This window comes from Paraphaeosphaeria sporulosa, assembly GCF_001642045.1.
Source record: "Paraphaeosphaeria sporulosa strain AP3s5-JAC2a unplaced genomic scaffold CC84scaffold_12, whole genome shotgun sequence".
NCBI lineage: Eukaryota > Fungi > Ascomycota > Dothideomycetes > Pleosporales > Didymosphaeriaceae > Paraphaeosphaeria > Paraphaeosphaeria sporulosa.
The window spans coordinates 696,826-712,727 of NW_017253371.1; the positions used below are offsets into that span (position 1 = coordinate 696,826).

At 58.4% G+C, this 15,902-nt stretch overlaps 6 protein-coding genes across 6 annotated transcripts; 2 read left to right on the forward strand and 4 right to left on the reverse strand.

The window, feature by feature from the left end:
• Positions 1–134: 134 nt before the first annotated feature.
• Positions 135–1,524, forward strand: CC84DRAFT_311590 (uncharacterized protein). The gene has a single exon (XM_018185819.1). The coding sequence runs from the start codon at positions 552–554 to the stop codon at positions 1,272–1,274; it is 723 nt and encodes a 240-aa protein (XP_018030906.1). The 5' UTR covers positions 135–551; the 3' UTR covers positions 1,275–1,524.
• CC84DRAFT_1168635 (uncharacterized protein) lies at positions 1,353–5,003 on the forward strand. Its single transcript, XM_018179447.1, has 5 exons — positions 1,353–2,230; positions 2,279–3,264; positions 3,313–3,846; positions 3,897–4,479; positions 4,532–5,003. The coding sequence occupies exons 1-5, from the start codon at positions 1,774–1,776 to the stop codon at positions 4,639–4,641; spliced, it is 2,670 nt and encodes an 889-aa protein (XP_018030907.1). The 5' UTR covers positions 1,353–1,773; the 3' UTR covers positions 4,642–5,003.
• Positions 5,004–5,848: 845 nt separating this feature from the next.
• On the reverse strand, positions 5,849–6,917 carry CC84DRAFT_1222044 (uncharacterized protein; the record flags this gene model as incomplete). The annotated part of the gene is made up of 2 exons (XM_018183325.1): positions 5,849–6,699; positions 6,746–6,917. The coding sequence occupies 2 exons, from the start codon at positions 6,915–6,917 to the stop codon at positions 5,849–5,851; spliced, it is 1,023 nt and encodes a 340-aa protein (XP_018030908.1).
• Positions 6,918–7,593: 676 nt separating this feature from the next.
• Positions 7,594–8,900, reverse strand: CC84DRAFT_1222045 (14-3-3 protein; the record flags this gene model as incomplete). Its single annotated transcript, XM_018183326.1, has 8 exons — positions 7,594–7,965; positions 8,029–8,116; positions 8,174–8,448; positions 8,528–8,539; positions 8,594–8,613; positions 8,674–8,720; positions 8,772–8,779; positions 8,889–8,900. 8 exons carry the CDS (start codon positions 8,898–8,900, stop codon positions 7,594–7,596), a joined length of 834 nt encoding a protein of 277 aa, XP_018030909.1.
• Positions 8,901–9,824: 924 nt separating this feature from the next.
• On the reverse strand, positions 9,825–11,032 carry CC84DRAFT_310961 (DUF1640-domain-containing protein). Its single transcript, XM_018185818.1, has 3 exons — positions 10,606–11,032; positions 10,187–10,558; positions 9,825–10,130 (listed from the first exon to the last, which is right to left on the reverse strand). Exons 1-3 carry the CDS (start codon positions 10,986–10,988, stop codon positions 10,073–10,075), a joined length of 813 nt encoding a protein of 270 aa, XP_018030910.1. The 5' UTR covers positions 10,989–11,032; the 3' UTR covers positions 9,825–10,072.
• Positions 11,033–11,354: 322 nt separating this feature from the next.
• CC84DRAFT_1102330 (uncharacterized protein) lies at positions 11,355–15,147 on the reverse strand (the record flags this gene model as incomplete). The annotated part of the gene is made up of 3 exons (XM_018174957.1): positions 11,355–11,894; positions 11,943–12,549; positions 12,602–15,147. The coding sequence occupies 3 exons, from the start codon at positions 15,145–15,147 to the stop codon at positions 11,355–11,357; spliced, it is 3,693 nt and encodes a 1,230-aa protein (XP_018030911.1).
• Positions 15,148–15,902: the final 755 nt, after the last annotated feature.

Below are 15,902 nucleotides of genomic sequence, written 5' to 3' on the forward strand. Positions count from 1 at the left end.
GACTAAGAGAAGGTTGAGATTCGTGATCTCGCGTTGCGTTCTGGCGCGCGTTGGAAGCGCGACGTCGTGGCTCTGGCTTTTTACGAGGCACGCCAGGAGGCCTGGTCATAGGTGCCGGGTGATAAAAGCACTGGCGAACTTGTTAGAGAGGATGTGGGCAGTGACTAGCGGCGGCTGACTTGTTCTGCGATGCCTCGGGTCTTGCATTTCTCGCAAGTCGGTGTTGCATGGTCACAGCGGATCTTCGATATACGACATGGTTCGCAAGACCTAAATGGAGTATAAGCGTCGGCTCAAGCTTTCCCGCGTCGTACAAACCTAGGCTTTCCGTTCCGTCTCAGCATTGCGTGGCATTCCACACAATGCAGTGCAGGTGAGGTGGAATAGCAAACGAATATTACGCACAACTGCAACGTGGGGATCTCTATCAGATCGGAGTTCTCGTGCATGGAACATGTTTGCTCCGAGAACGGAGTGGTTAGTGCCATGTTGAGCTCCGCGGCTTACCAAGCGGCAAGCTAGCCGGTCATCTGACAAGGTGATTTGGTGGAATGGGCGAGTCGCCCAAAGGGGTAAGCCTCGGAGTACTCGGTGCACTTGCACCATGTCGAAGGGCGTCGTCTTCTACACAGTGCGAATGCGCCTTGCACCATCAACTTCCAGTCGCTAGTCACATTGCCCTCGTCGACTGCTGTTGGTACTGCTGGAGATGGCGATGTTCACGGCACTGTAACGCCTGCCCGTTGACTACTAGGACGATCGGGTTGCAAGTGTTCTGCGCAGCGAGGCAGAGTCTCTCAATGATCATAGTGTGGACGCAGCCACCTTCTTGTCCCGCGACGTACAAGCTTCTGAAGCCAAACCGCACCGCCCCAAACGGCGACTCGAAACAATCTGCGGCATGTTGTATGTTTCCTAAAGTGCTGGACGACGCTGTCGGGTGCCGGCGCGGTCATCCTCGTGCCATGGCTCGTATCAGGTATGCGCTGGCAATTCGCCGATCCTCCATATCCGGCAGTGGACGCTTTTGTCATGGCTCGTGGAAAATTGCCAGGACCAGCAGCCTCAGACCAAACGACTGGCTTGAGCGTCTCAACGACATGCGCGACTTGGCTGCTCCAGCTCATTGCGAAGAAGTCGGTCAATGCAGCAGAGCCGCGCGACGACGATTGAGGACAGTGCTCAGATGCTGGGTTGATGCACGCATTCTGTTCCGTGCTAAGGCTCCGTTGGCGGTGGCGCAGTGCATCGTCCTGTCACCACCATGGGCCTGAGGCAACGAATGCCTCTGCTCAGCGCGCCAGCAGAGAAACCAGACTTGCTGTCAGCTTGTAGTCTCATCCTGGTCTCCTCCATTTATGATTTTCGCTTTTGCCGCGCGCCGTCTGTGTTTGGTACTACGCGAATGCTGTGCAGCGTGGTATGCAGCTAAACCCAATAGCTGCAGCAGTATCCACCCGCAGCCCTTCACCGGTTTGAGGGGTTCTACGAATCGGGCCCAGCACTGAGTCTGATCTGATCATCTTTGAGCTGCTTTCTTCCCCAGCCGTAGTGAGAATTGTTGTTTCTCCCTCGCTGCGCATTGTTCTCGAGTCTTCGAATCTTTCCGCACTGGCAGCGGGACAGCCGTGCGTCTCATCGGCTTACCGCTCCTTCGTGGTGGAATTCACGCGAATACGAGTCGTCGGCCACCAGCTCGTGGATCCGGCGCTGGCCTACTTCCGTAAGGCACTTCGCAAGGCGATAGAGACTCAGCTCCCCAGAGGTTAGGCTATGTCCAACAGCTTGCTCACCATGGATAACGGTTACTACTGCTACGACCAGCAGCTGCCCATGGCGCCTGAGGTACCAGTCGCCCCGGAATTATACAGCAACTACGAACAGTATGCCGCGCAGCGATCAAAGACGCCTACATCCCTGGTCAATCACACTGGATTATCTCCTGGTGGCCCTCTTAGCACCCCGCCTATGAGTCGTAACCCTTCGCGAGGACCAGACCCGCCTCCAGGCCAGTACCCGGAGCCGATGCTGTATGGCGATAGCCCGTCCGACTCCCCTACCTCAGTGAAAACCCCAGACAACGATAGTGTCGAGGAATTCACGCTGGATACGCATCTAGAGGCCTATCAAGCCAACGGCAACATGATGACCACTCAGGTCTCCCCTGGACCTCTCACTGCGCATGATCAGAACATGTTCTTTACACCCCAAGGAACCTTCACAGGTCAAGGCATGCATCCCGTTTGTCGCCTGTGGCGTTGATGCTAATCGCGAGCAGCTCTGACGGAACCGCTCAACACCACACTCGCCGCTCATCAGCCGCAGCATCTCCATCCACAACCTTTCAATGCGCAAGCTCGATTGCAGCCAAGTATTCTAGTACCTCAACACTATAACAATTATCAAGGTCAACCTTTCGCCAATCAGGCAGCTCCATGGACGAGTGAACAGCCTATGCGAAGCCCGGATGAGCCGGGTTCAAGCGTCGTCCTTTTCGATCCTATCACTGACTTCATAGACTACTCGCGATTCACTAGTCCTGACGTCGGTCTCTGGGCGATGAACGAAACTGATCCAACCTACCTTGCATCTCCTAATGAACCTTTGGTGTCACCTCAAGACCCATACTCCATGGCGACCCAGAGCCTAGCTCAGCAACAACCGAGCCAACCAGTCACCCAAAGCCAGGTCCATGCCAACACTTACTACTCAAACAGTAGTCCCGTTGATATGTGGTCCTTTCGGGCGTCTCCTTCGCCGAGTTCACGACGTTATGCCCCCTATGAAGCAAAGCCTGTCCTACAGATGGGATATATGGGAAGCCGTAGATCCTCGCACCAGCACCCATCGCCGATTGCCACATCAATCGAGCTACCGTCCCGGATTAATCTACAATCACCTTCTAGCGCGTATGCTTCAGTCTCAAGCCCTGGTGGCTCGGAGGGAATGTTCTCGTCCTATCAGCAGTCCGACCTCGATGCGGAGCGCCGCGAGTCGCAGTCGCACCAGTCTTTCGGTCAGACCATACCACCTCCATCCATCGTGGATGACTTCTCCCCAGACAGGACACTCTCAGAGGCAGTCACTGGACTCTCGCCCGATCCCGAAGGTCCAAAAGCTCGTCGGCAAGTTGGCCCAATACGAAACACTGGCAGGCCTGGTGGACGAGCACTGGGGACTCACTTGGAACCAAAAGTCGCAAAAGCAGCCCACGACATGCGCAAGATTGTTGCTTGCTGGCACTGCGTTTTACAGCGCGACAAGGTGAGCACAACACCTCGTCACGTTCTGACTCAGACTAATGGTTGATAGTGCGGTCCTGGTGACATTTGCGAACGCTGTGTCAAGCGCGCCCAGCGTCCCAATGCCGATTGTGGCCTTGGGTGCTCTCGCATCAAGTTGATCGAACTCTCAGAATACTTCCTCCCTATGCTCGTCATGCAGATCCACGAGGACAGCCATCTTACTCACTTCGTGACCCAGTTCATCCATCAATGGGGCAACCAGGAGATCAACGTGTACATGACCTGCGAGCAGAGGACAATGCCGCGCATGCAAGTCAAGGTGTACGAATTCCAACCTCGCGGAGAAGAACTGTTGGTGCAGCTGCAGTACCAGACCAACCCCCAGACCCAGGAGCGCTACACAATCAGGAAGCGAAGCCCAGCTCTCGGCATGGTGCACATAAATCACAACGAAGAAAAGAAGTACGACAAGTACTTGAACGACATCGTCGACAACCACCTCGATGCATTTGGCGACATCTGCTGGGCGGAAGACGACAACGACTTCTCACCCCGTCTCTTCAAGCTCATGACACGCGTGAAGCCAAAGAGCGAGGACGAGGTACGTTTGGCATCTCACCCGCAAGAACGCTCTACGCTGACTTGAAACAGGCCAAACTGCTCCGCGAGGTCTTCCGCCTCATCGTGTGCACCTACATCATGTCGCACACCATCACCATGGCCGAAGAAACCAAGAACCAGACCCTCTCCAAAATGCACTCGTACACGGACCCCTCCGCCTACGTGCAAAACTACACCTCCCCACGCATGACGGCGCGCCAGCTCAAATACTTCTTCGCGCGGCTGCAGCGCTCCACGCTCGCCGCCGTCCTCAACAAACTCCAGCAGATCTTCAAGTCGAGCAGGGGCTGCGACAAGTGGCTGGCTGCCTTCGTCGCCGTCGTCGGCATGGCCATGGCCGCAGAGGACCAGCAGAAGACGACGCACCAGGTCATGGACACGCGGGCCGTGACCGAGCGCTTGGACCCGCGCGACGCGCAGGCGCAGGCCGACATTGCCAACCGCGACGTCGACCAGCGCATGAACTTTGTCAGCCAGATCTTCCGCTGGAAATACAACCGCAAGTGCAATCCGCTGCGGGACTGCGAGCAGGACTGGGAGAAGGAGGCTGGGTTTGGAGACGAGACGAGCGTGACGTTTGTGCGGAGCGTGGCGCAGCTAGTCAAGGAGAACAGTGAGTTTGACTGCGATTGACTATTGCTGAAGAAATACTGATGGCCCGATAGTTGACTACCTCCAGCAGCGCCAAGGCATCAGCGTCTCCCACGCCAACCAGGGCAAGTACACTGCGCGCCTCGTCGCCCCGTTCCTGCTGTCTTTCTGGCTCCCGCAGTAGCCTTGCGATGGCCAGCCCGCGCTGTTGTTTTCCTGATACCCATGCTCGACTTGACCACTTCACTTTCATCCTTGAGGCCGGCCGGCGTGCTGCCTCGGATGCTTCACGACCATGTCCTTTTGCCTTTTTGCTTTCCTACATACCTTCTTTATGACGGTCACACGGTGTGTAGGCTTCATCTAGCGATGCGTTTCAGCGACGGCGTTGGATATCACGGGCCTCGCACATGCCGTTGGAATATACGTTTTGCGTGGAATGCCACAGGTTACTCGTTACGTTGCGCGTCACGGCCTCCCCTTCTCACCTGTCTTACCAAAAACGGCGGTACCTTAGTTTCTAGCATGCATAATCAAAGCCTTGCTTCTCTTCATCAGCAAATCATGACGCGATCGTCTCTTCATCTCCAATCAGTCTTTGCACCGCGGAGCGGTAGTCGCTGTAAATGCCGGGCTGAGTCGCACTCCTTACGTGCGACTGCGCTGCGCGGCGCTAGCGCACATTCCGGTGAACGACCGGTGAACAGGGGTCGAGCTGGCACACGCGCACACAGGCACTTCAATACTTTGCACAAGCATGCGCTCTGCGGGCGAGGCATAGTAAGGATGATGTGTGCCTTGGCATCTGCTGCATGTACACGCTGTCCACGGGGGGTGGAACGGAGCGGGGTGCGTGTGCTCCTGCTTGGTCGCCATCCCAACTGCATTGCTTGGATCGAATGAAGTCTGAAGCTGCACTAGGATAGAGAACGAGCCAAGTCCCGTCATGCGCGTGATTCGCCTTTCTGTAGCCATCTATCTTAGCGAGTGTACTCCCGTAGATCTTCCATTCCCTCCCCAATCCTACTATATGCGTCCTCGAAGGCTGCTGCTGCATAGATGGAAAGGCTGTGTTCCTAGGCTTGGCTGAAGCGGAGTACTGGCAGGGCAACTTTCCATCTGTCTACGATGTGTTGCGTAGTACAATGTCTGTACAGTACGTGTTCCTGGGTCTCGTACCGCAAGCTCTGGAGAGAACCCTGTTAGCAGAGATGATGTGTGCGGTGGGATACGGCTCAACGGAGCGTGTGCATGGTGCGCTTCTTGCGGAGTGCTCGTGAAGTCTGTGGCCTCGCACACCTCCGCCATACCGTCTTTCCTCTTCCGTACCGTCTCCTCTTCGGCGCTGTCTTTTCTCATCACCCTCAGCAACCCAATATCTCACCATCCTCTCAACCCTCCTCAACATCAAACCCCACCCTCACCCACAGACTACACCCCTCACACCCAACCAGCACCTCCTTCTCCCCCCTCCCCTCCGCATCTTCCAATTCCCGCTCCCGGATCCGAAAACCCTTCTCCGCGCCACACCGACAGGCGCGGGTCCATTCCATTTCGCCTTCTTCCCCGCCCCTCTCCTCTTCATGCATTTCTGAAGGACGTGCAGGCGAGGCAGGCAGGTCTGAGACAGCGGCGTGGTCCCCGTTTGAAGCCGCAGCTGCAGGGAAGGAGGACGGAGAGGGCGGGTCGAGGTCGTCGAAGTCCAGGGCGCCATCCAGCTCTCCGTCCTCGTCGCCGTCCGGTGTCCGCATCCGCACGAACGGCGGCATCCCCGCCTCGAAATCACTGAGATCCAACAAATCCAGTCCCAGCACAAAGTCCTCCTGCCCGTTCCCTTCCCACCCCGCGCCAGCATCCCCACGCTGCCGTTGCGCCGCGAGCCACTTGTCAAACGCGCCCCGCCGCCCCGGATCGCTCAGCACGGCGAGCGCTTCCTTGACGTCGTCGACGGTGTGCTTCCCTTCCCCGGCCGCGGGTGCACCAGCCGCGGCTTTGTCCGGATGCGCGGCCAGCAAACTCGTCTTGTACGCCTTCCTCAGCCCCTCCTGCGTGAGCTGTTCTCCCAGCCCCGGCGCAGCCAGGTTGAGGACGGCGTAGTAGTTCTTCGTAAACACCATGGCTTCCTTCTTGGCGACAGGCCTCGAGGCTTTGAGTGCGCTGCAGGTAGGCTTCCCGGGGGCGCTGTCGTGTCCGTCTGGCGCGTCGATTACGTCTTCGCCTTTGCGCAGGCCTCGTCCACGTCCTTCGACTGTTAGATTATGACCTCTGTACGGGAGCAGGTGGTATACGCACCGTCAATTCGTCAGCGTCAGCGTGCCATGCACCCAGCTGAAGGTGCTGTGGGATGTCTCGCCTGGTGTTGTCCGGCGTGTACTTGTAGCGGGGTCGCGTCCGCGACACTTTTTTGTGGCTACGATAGCGCCCGCACCACACCCGTTCGCGGGGTTCAGGGTCGCCCATTTGAGCGGCGAGGCCCTGGAGCGGAACCTATACGAGCCGTAGCCGACATTTTTCACATAGCTATACAAGGAGGCTTTCTGAAAATCACCACATGACCCACATCACGCACACCCGCACAGCAATGAAGTATAAAGAGTTTCCCCAACTATCCTAAGAGCGCAGTCACCCAGTCAATACTTGCCACGCAATCAGCCCGCCGAAGACACGCCCCATCTCCGACCGACCAAAAGTCCCGCATGACGCTGCCCCAGGAAAGTCAGCCGCTCAGAAACTCGCACCCTCGCGCCTTCTTCATCGCCAAAAAGGGGGCATAGGTGTTCACACGGTGCTAAAAGGGAAAAGACACTGGGGGAGAAAACTTCCGGACAGCTACAAGTTGGGGAGGAACCAGACGCAGACCCGCATCTTGCCCCTGCACCTCACTTCCGTAGAAACAGAGCTGCAAGCGGATCGCACGCCCCCGGCGACGGAGGCATGCGCAAGATGGGATAGTGCCGGCTGAGAGGAAAACACATAAGTCGTGGGGGAATCCGTCCGCTCGCTAGAAACCGATTTTCGACAAAACACATACACGCAACTCCGATGACGCTCGCTGCCTAGACAGCTTCCTCCTTCTATCCGGGGATAGACGACGGCGGCTGGTGGAGTCTTACAAGGTCGAGAGCTGTTGATGCGCTTAAGCAGCAGGCGCCGGCGGCTGCTCTTCGGTCGCGGGGGCGGCCTCTGCGGGCTTCGCGGCCTCCTCTGCGGGCTTGGCCTCCTCCTTGGGAGCAGCCTCGCCAGCAGCCTCGCCCTCGGCACCGTCTGACGATGTCCAGAGCGTGAGGTTGTCACGGAGCAGTTGCATGATGAGCGTGGAATCGCGGTACGACTCCTCGGACAGCGAGTCGAGCTCAGCGATGGCGTCGTCGAAGGCCTGCTTGGCCAGGTGGCAAGCGCGGTCGGGCGAGTTCAGGATCTCGTAGTAGAAGACGGAGAAGTTCAACGCCAGGCCCAGGCGGATGGGGTGCGTGGGGGTGAGCTCGGTCTGGGCAACGTCCGTGGCCGTCTGAACCGCCCGGTTAGCTCTGCTATGCACTCCCTTGCGTGCGTGGTGGGGATTGCGTCATACCTTGTACGCCTCGTGGGCAGCGGTCGCAGCAATCTTGCGCTTCTCGCCCGAGGCAAACTCGGCAAGATAACGGTGGTAGTCACCCTTCCTGCAGGCGCAAAACGGTTAGCGTCCGACGCAGCGCTGGAGGCAGCGGCAGCCTTACATCTTGTGGTAGAAGACCTTGGACTCGCCGGACTCGGCCTTGGGGATCAGGGAGTCGTCGAGCACGTTGAGGACATCCTGGCAGACCTTCTCGAGCTCCTCCTCGATCTTCTTTCGGTACTCGCGGATGGTGGAGACGTGCTTGTCTGAGCCCTTGGACTCCTCCTTCTGCTCGATGGACGAGATGATGCGCCACGAGGCACGTCGCGTGCCAACGACGTTCTTGTAGGCAACGGACAGGAGGTTGCGCTCGTCGACGGTGAGCTCGCCGCCGATCTGTCAAGTGTCAATACACGCTGCCGTGGTCGAGGCGCGGCCCCTGCCGGCGGTGACGGGACGGGTGCAGCTGGCATACCTTGGCGACCTCCTAGAGGGGTGTCAGTATGTCGGATACAAATAGGGAGCGGAGAGCGGCACTGACCTTCATGTACGTGACCATTTCTGCAGGAAAACAACGTCAGCGACGGCGCGCAGAGGCAGCACAGGCACGGCAGCACTTACCATCGTAGCGCTCAGCCTGTTCGCAGAGCCGGGCGAGGAATGTCTTGCTGCGGTACTGTCAATGGACTGCGCGGGGAGGCGGGGCGCTCGCGGCGTACCTTTCGCGCTGTTTACGGGGTCAGCATGCTGTTGACGTTGGTCGTGCAGGCCAGCGGGCGCCAGAGGGGCATCCCACCAGCAGTGTGCGGGGGCAGCGCAGATAAGGGCAGACATACCTCGTTGGCCATGGTTGCTGGATCGGAGTGCGGGTTGCGGGTGGGTGGGAAGAAGCGGGCTGCGGGCGGGCGTGAGAGGGAAGAGGGTGGTGTTGAGGTTCGATGGTGGGTCGTCGGCGATGGAGTGTTTTGAGCGTGCGAAGCGCAGCCGGCGACTAGTCTTGTCTTTCACAGGCGTGCCCATTATTGATCCGCCCCATCCAGCACACAGCGCCTTCCCCGGCCCTCGCGCCGCCCGCACCAGCCCTAGCTCTGCTCTAGTCCTACGCACCCTCACCGCAAAGGCAGCCTTTTGTTCTGTATCCTCTGGCGCTTGCGCGCGCCTGCTCCCCTCTGGAGTCCTGTCTTGGCGGCGAGGGGTCTGAAATGAGCGCCTCACGTGGGCAAACAGCCGTGCTGCGGCGGCTCCAGTGCTAGGACGCACTCCGCCAGCGGTCTCGCCCACACAGTCTTGCCATGTGTAAGTTGCTCGGTCACAAGTCGTTGCTGTGCCCACCGACCCTCCCATTCTGCTCCCTTGCACCAGTCACGCTCGTCCGCGCGCGGCCGCCAGCAAGAGACGGCCGCAGCCTGGGGGCCAATCACCGCGATGGAGAACCAGCTAGAAACTTGGACGTGGTTGGTGCCAGGCCGCAAGACGAGACCCCGAACCACATGCTTTCACCCAGCTTCGCGTGGAGCAGACTATGTAATTTGCCCAGTTTTCCATCTGCCCATCCGTTTCAGGCTGCATTTCGTTGCGAGCCGTCGCCCACTCGCATGCAAGTGTACGTGCGTGGCAAAGCACGGCTGACAGCGAGCCATTGCATTGCATCATCGCTGCCCTCTGCTCGACATTCATGCCCGAGTGACAAGGCTGCGCCCGTGATGTAGACGCTCCCCTTCTGCTAACATACATGTTGCACGTCGCAATCTATACTGCTGTGCCCGTCTTCAGCCTGCTGCATCGCAGCGGCGGTTATCGTGACATGTCGCTTCCGCCGCAAATCAATCCTGCTGTGCTGCCAGCGCTCATGGCTGTGCATGCTGTACCACCATCATGATGCAGTACGCCCTACCGGGATGCTGCAAAAATCGCTCGATCGGCCGTATCCTCCCATGATTCGTCTTGTCAGTCTGTTGTACAAATAGAATGGTTCCTTCATGCCGACGTCTTCTGGAAGAAATGTGCGGCGCCGTGTGCCTCACATGAGGATACGCCAGACACCGAGCATAAGAGCCGCAGCACCAGTGCACACGCCCCTGCGAATATGTTAGCTAGGTTCCTTGCACGTATAGCGGTTTGTTCATGGACGTACACCAGCCACTGCAGCGTCTGGAACTTGACAGTCTCCAGTCTCTCGCGCAGCTGCGCTGTTTCCTGCTCTATCCGCGTCTCCGTCTCCTTGAGCTTGAGTTCCTGAACGTTGGCTTCCTCGCGTATGCGGCCTTTCTCGAGGTTGAGATCTAGTCGTACCGATGCCTGTGTTCGTTGCACTTCATCGCGAAGTCTAGAGTTCAACTTCGCCAGCTCATTTGTCAGGCGCTCATGCGAAACGCGGGTCAGGGACGATTCGGTAGAGTCGGCGGTTTGCAGTTCGGAGCGTAGTTTCGCGAAATCGACTCTCTGGTTGTACGTCGCCTTCTCCTGCTCTTCGCGAAGCACCATGGTACGAGTGAGGTTTTGGATGCTGTTCAAATTAGTCAGGTTCAGTCCGCCTGACCTTCCAACACGTACCTCTCCTCTATCACGTCACTGAGCACCCTCATCATAGCCACCGCTTGTTCCTCGGTGAAACCCTCATCCTTCAATCGCTGCACGAACTTGAGCGTGTCAAAGTGATGGTCCTTTTGTTGCGCCCGTGTTGCACTGAACTGCCGGCGACTTGACAGAATCGATGTGATGCTCTGCGGCTGCTGCGCTGGCCCTACTCGCCAAGTGTTGGTATATAGACATTGCCGACTTGACGAATGCGCCCGCGATGCTCTTTCCAACGGCGGTGTGGAAGTGCTCTTGCGCGAGGGAGCGACTGCGCTGTCGAAAACCACTGGGCGCAGCAGACGTGGAGCCAAAGCTATCCGAGGTGACGCTAAACGACATATCGATCTTGAAGCTGCCATCGTGGTGTCGTGAGGGATGCGTGGTTCGGGCCTTCTACCTTCAGATTGTTCGGAAAGGAAGCGCGATCTCGGAATGACTAAGCCAAAGACGGTTGTGAAGACCGAGGCACGCCGAACAGTCTGGTATACACATGTAGACTGCATGCAAATGCTCAATACACGTCGTTGTCTTACCGGTGCACTGCAAGGCCAACGTAGCTGAAGTGTCATAATAGTATATTCGTTGCTCCCCAATCGCCTGCCCATATCCACAGCAATAAAGTGCCTCCAAAGCCATCGCACATGCCATGCATCACATTGCTCGCTCGCTCAAGTCGCTCATTAGTACATGCGCTGCCTCTCCATCCTTCTAGCTATCCCTCATCCCTATCTCCCGTACTCCAAGCTTGGCACAATCACCGGTCCATACTTCATCGGCGCACTGTACGGCCCCTCGTTCTGCACCATGAAGTCCACCGCCAGACTCAGCTTCCCGCTGCCGTGTTGCCCAGGCACCTGTCCAAATGTTCCATTCACAATCTCGGGATCATACACGACACAGGCGACGTAGTTTCTTCGGCCCATTAATCTCTTGTACTCTCGCGCAGTGCCGTTGACGTCCTGTGTGAAGATCTCCATCATGTCTTCCTTCGTATCTGAAGGCGCGTGACTCGAACGGTGACCGTTCTGTGGGATGTAGAGCGCGCGGTTGTTGTGCAGAAGCCGGAGGACGTAGTTGGAGGGCGGGGCATTGACGACGCTGGAAGAGATGATCTGGTACATAGTCTTGTGATCTTGGGGTTTGGAAGGGTCATGTACGAGGCCTGCACCGCAAACATCGACACCGCCAGAAAAGAAAGTCATTCGAAGGGACTTGTTGTGGGCGATGCCTTGGAGTGTTCTGATCAGGTATGTGCGTTCAAGATCCTGAAATATGTAAGCAAGTGTCATACGATGGTTTTGTAGAGAGCTTACCTTGGAATCGTGCGTCCATTGATCACGAAGCTCGTCAAGCATATCGATCTCACCAAATGGACTGAGGACACCGCTCATGAGACCTGATTTTCCAATGGCCTTCTTGACCGAATTGAAGCCATCGCCGACTACACTCTTAGCACCGACGACGCCGGCCACTCCAGCCGTCACCTTCCCAAGCATGTTAAAAGTACCAGTGACAGCCTTCTTTCCGGTTGCCATTGAGTTGGCGAGATGCTCCACCGACTCCAACCGGGGGTAGACCACCGGAACGGGGACCATCCATATGCAGTGTTGCACGCTTGAAGGGAGAGTCGCAACTTTGGGAAAGATACCTTGGTATGTGGGACCAGCCATGACCTGGTGCGGATTCCGCTCCGATCGACAATCTGGCCCTACGACAGTGACACAAGGACCCAGGTATTTGATGAAATGCCATCCGGTGCCCGTAATAGTGAAAAGATCCATGTCGTTGTTCACGTTGCGAAGGATCTCCAATGTGGTGTGGTGCTGGAACAGAAGATACATCTCGATACCAATCCGGCCAATGTTCTTGAACATGTTTGAAAACTGCATATACTCGGGATAAGAGCCGAAGCCGTCAAAACTACAGTCGCAATTAGCCTGGTTCGCGATATCATTGATAGCACTGTGCTTACATGTCATGATCGTCAAGAGCTAGAATGTGTGGAATTTGCGCGAACGCTTCTCGCAGATGTGGCTGGTCAAAGTGGCTTGTGTAGTAGTGGAAGTAGGCATGGCAAACTTCCTCGTCGTGTTTCGCCGTCCAAGGTGCGTTCTTGCGGTTCTCCTTACCACTCATTGCCGTCCACTGCTTCAGTAACGGTATCTCTTTCCATAAGCGATCAGCATATATCTGTCCACCTAGCCCGAGCTGCACATGGAAGCCACCGCACTCGGTGTTCTTCTGGAGGATGTCCTTCCACATGTAGCCAACACCGCCAAGCTTGGACCGTTCGTTTGCGTTAACATTAAGAGCAAAGTCGTTGCCAGAGTGAGCAATGAAGCGCCAGCTGGTCTCATTGCGTCCCGCGACCAGGAATTCGAATCGCGTGCAGCCCAGATGTGACGTGATAGCGTAAGTCCACTTGGCCGCATGGTCATCTTCCATTCGGAGGTCGATGTCGTACCGGTAGAAGATCCAGGTCTGATGTGTGTAGATAGGATTGGCTTTGAGTTGCCGAGGATTTGGTGAAAGATCTACGCTCTGGTGGATGTGAATTGCTGGAGGATGTGGAGTGTTCGTGACGAGCAGGATTGAGCCTAACCACAGACCGCGCTCAAGATCCATGTTCGTGTACCTCAGATACGGACCAAAGTACACACTGTTTGTTGGGTTGATCTTGTACGTATCAACGCCTGCAACTGGAGGAGGCCCAGTAAACCCGCTAGTTGTAGGAGTTGCCATGGAAGCCATTCCAAGCATGCCGTCAGGGTAGCCAGCAGTCTGCGTAGGAAAGCCCGGAGATGCAAGGGGTGTCTTGCCGAATGCTGGAGACGCCAGAGGATTCGCAAACGAACCTGCTGGAGACATGGGCTCATTCAAGTTAAGAGGTGTGGGCCCCTTTGGAAACTCCCATTGCGTCGATTGCGTGGGCAAGTGAATGTAGTAATACTGCCCGGAGCTTGGATCGGGATGCGCTATCCAGCCTTCGGGGAGCGGAGGAGGTGATGAAGGGCCAGGCCCCGGTGCGGTTGGCGCGGGGCTAGGCGTGCTGGCATGTTGAACTTGCTGTTGCGGTTGTTGCGGGAACTGGCTTGCGGTCGGCGTTGGCGCAACAACACCCAACGGCTGTGAAGACGGGGCTGTTTGCGGCTGTGGAGAGCGCATATCGTTTGCGAAGGCCGGGTGTTGCTGGAGGTTCGGGTCGCTCATGACACCAGGTTGCTGGGGAGCTTGCGTCGCTGCTCCCTGTGGACGTTGCTTCTCATTTGGAAACCCCGTCGAAGATGCAGTTGGGGGATGCTGAATGCTGGAGTAGGCTGGCGGCGGTTCTTCGTTCATGTTCATGCGACCCATGTCTTGTGCTAGATTATGCCCTGGCTGCCCATTCGCAGGCGGCGGAGATCCTGTGTGAGCGGGTACCTGAGGCAAAGGCGCTTGTGGAGGGCTGCTCGATGGTCCAACTTGATTCATTCCCTGGTACACCGCAGGAGGACCATGCGGCTGGCTGCCCGGCTGCTCCGTGGGTGTCCATGGTCGCCTCGGGGGTTGCTGATTCGGCGCAGGTGAAGTGATGTTCTGTCTGGGCGGCTGGTTGGCGTAGACCTGGTTCCTCTGCGCAGCTGCGGCATTCTGTGCGGTCTGGGCTTGTAAGCTGGTCAAGGTGGATGTGCCCGCAATTCCTGCCGCAGCAAAGCGTGCTTCGATGCCGCCGCTGGGAAGGGGAACGATGGGTGTCTCGGGCGGAGGCGGCGATCCTCGTTGCGCCTTTGTTGTGGACGTGGACGCGGTCGAGCTCAGCCGATTGATGCCGCCGGGGTTGGGGATGTTCAGCGCTGGCTGTGGTGACTTGGGTCCTCCAGGCGCTTGAGGCGGCGGCCAGTACTGCTGGTGGTAGTCTGGGAAGGGATTTGGCTCCGTGCTGCCTTGTCTCTGCGGCGCTCTTTGGAATAGGCCCTCCTTGTCAGGCGTGTCCGGGCCCGGAGAGTCTGGGAGGGGCTTGGGCACGGTTCCTCTCCGCTCTGCCAGCCTCGAGGGCTGTACAGACCCGTCTGGTGCCCTGCCAGGCCCGCCATAGCCGGCTACCGAGGGTCTGTTGGGGTCGTGGGCGTCGAACCGGGCGCGCGGGGCTGGTGAGGAGGGGCTCGGCCCCGTGGAGCTGCCCGAGCCTCGTCGCTGCTCGTCTCTGAACCGCACATCGTGCGTCTTGGAGCGGCTCTCAGCGTCGCTCTGCGGCGTATACCGCCCCGAAGAGAGGGTCGGCGGGCCGTCGTTGTCGGGGTAGGGCAGCGGCGCGGTGGGCGGGTTCGTGGGCGGCGCTGGGAACGCGGGCATGGGCGGGGGGCGCGAGAAGACGGGCTGGTTGGACCTGGCGCTGCCGGCCGAGTCTGTTCGCGGCGGGGGGCTCTTGGTGTTGGACTCGCGCTTCTGGATCCTGAGGGGCCCGACTATGGGCGTCTCGGGCGCATCGCCGTCGCCGCGCAGGAACAGCTCCTCGTCGGGGCGGCCTTGCTTGCTCATGGCCGCGGGCGCGGGCTATGTATATGCGCGTGTATGTATGTCGTGCCTGCGTTGGCCTGCGATCGCCGGCGGAGGCACCGGGCACTTATTTTTGGGAAGGCGTGCAGCTCGAGGCTCCGCTGGACGTACGTGGGCGGGCGGCGGGGTATCGCGAGAGATGACGCCGGGCTGCGAGCGACGACGCAGCAACAGCAGCAGCTCCACCGGTCGGGGCAGAGGTGCAGGATGAGGGCGTGCCTGCGTAGACGTGCAAGGCGGCAGATGCGCAGCTGAACGACCCACGAGGCGACTGGCTGACTTACGTAGGCTCCGCGCTCTCCTGCCAGGCCATGGCATCGAGTCTCGCCGCCTGCACGAGGTCGCTGCTTGGGCCGCGCGACCAGCGCTCCCTGCACGCGCCCGACCAGGCCTGCATGCCGCCTGATTGGCCGCCATACGCGCTGGCGACCGCATCAGAGGGCCGCTCGTCACCTTGGCGGCGCATACACACGACCGCGCATCCGACTGGCAGACGCCATGGTGGCTGGTGAGAGACGTCTCAGGAGAGGCGCCAGGGGCAGCGTCTGGTTGGCCCTCTGGGGAATCAAGTGCCGGGCGCGGCCCGTCTGCACGAACCCTTGAGCCTCCCGTCGCTCGCTCGGTGCCACACTACAGGACCGCATCTTCTGCAGGGCAGCATTCCCTACGCCAGCACCGCGGCTCGCTGACTCGCTGGCTTGGTTACGCGGTGGTCCCCATCCTCCGTCTCCTGCTTG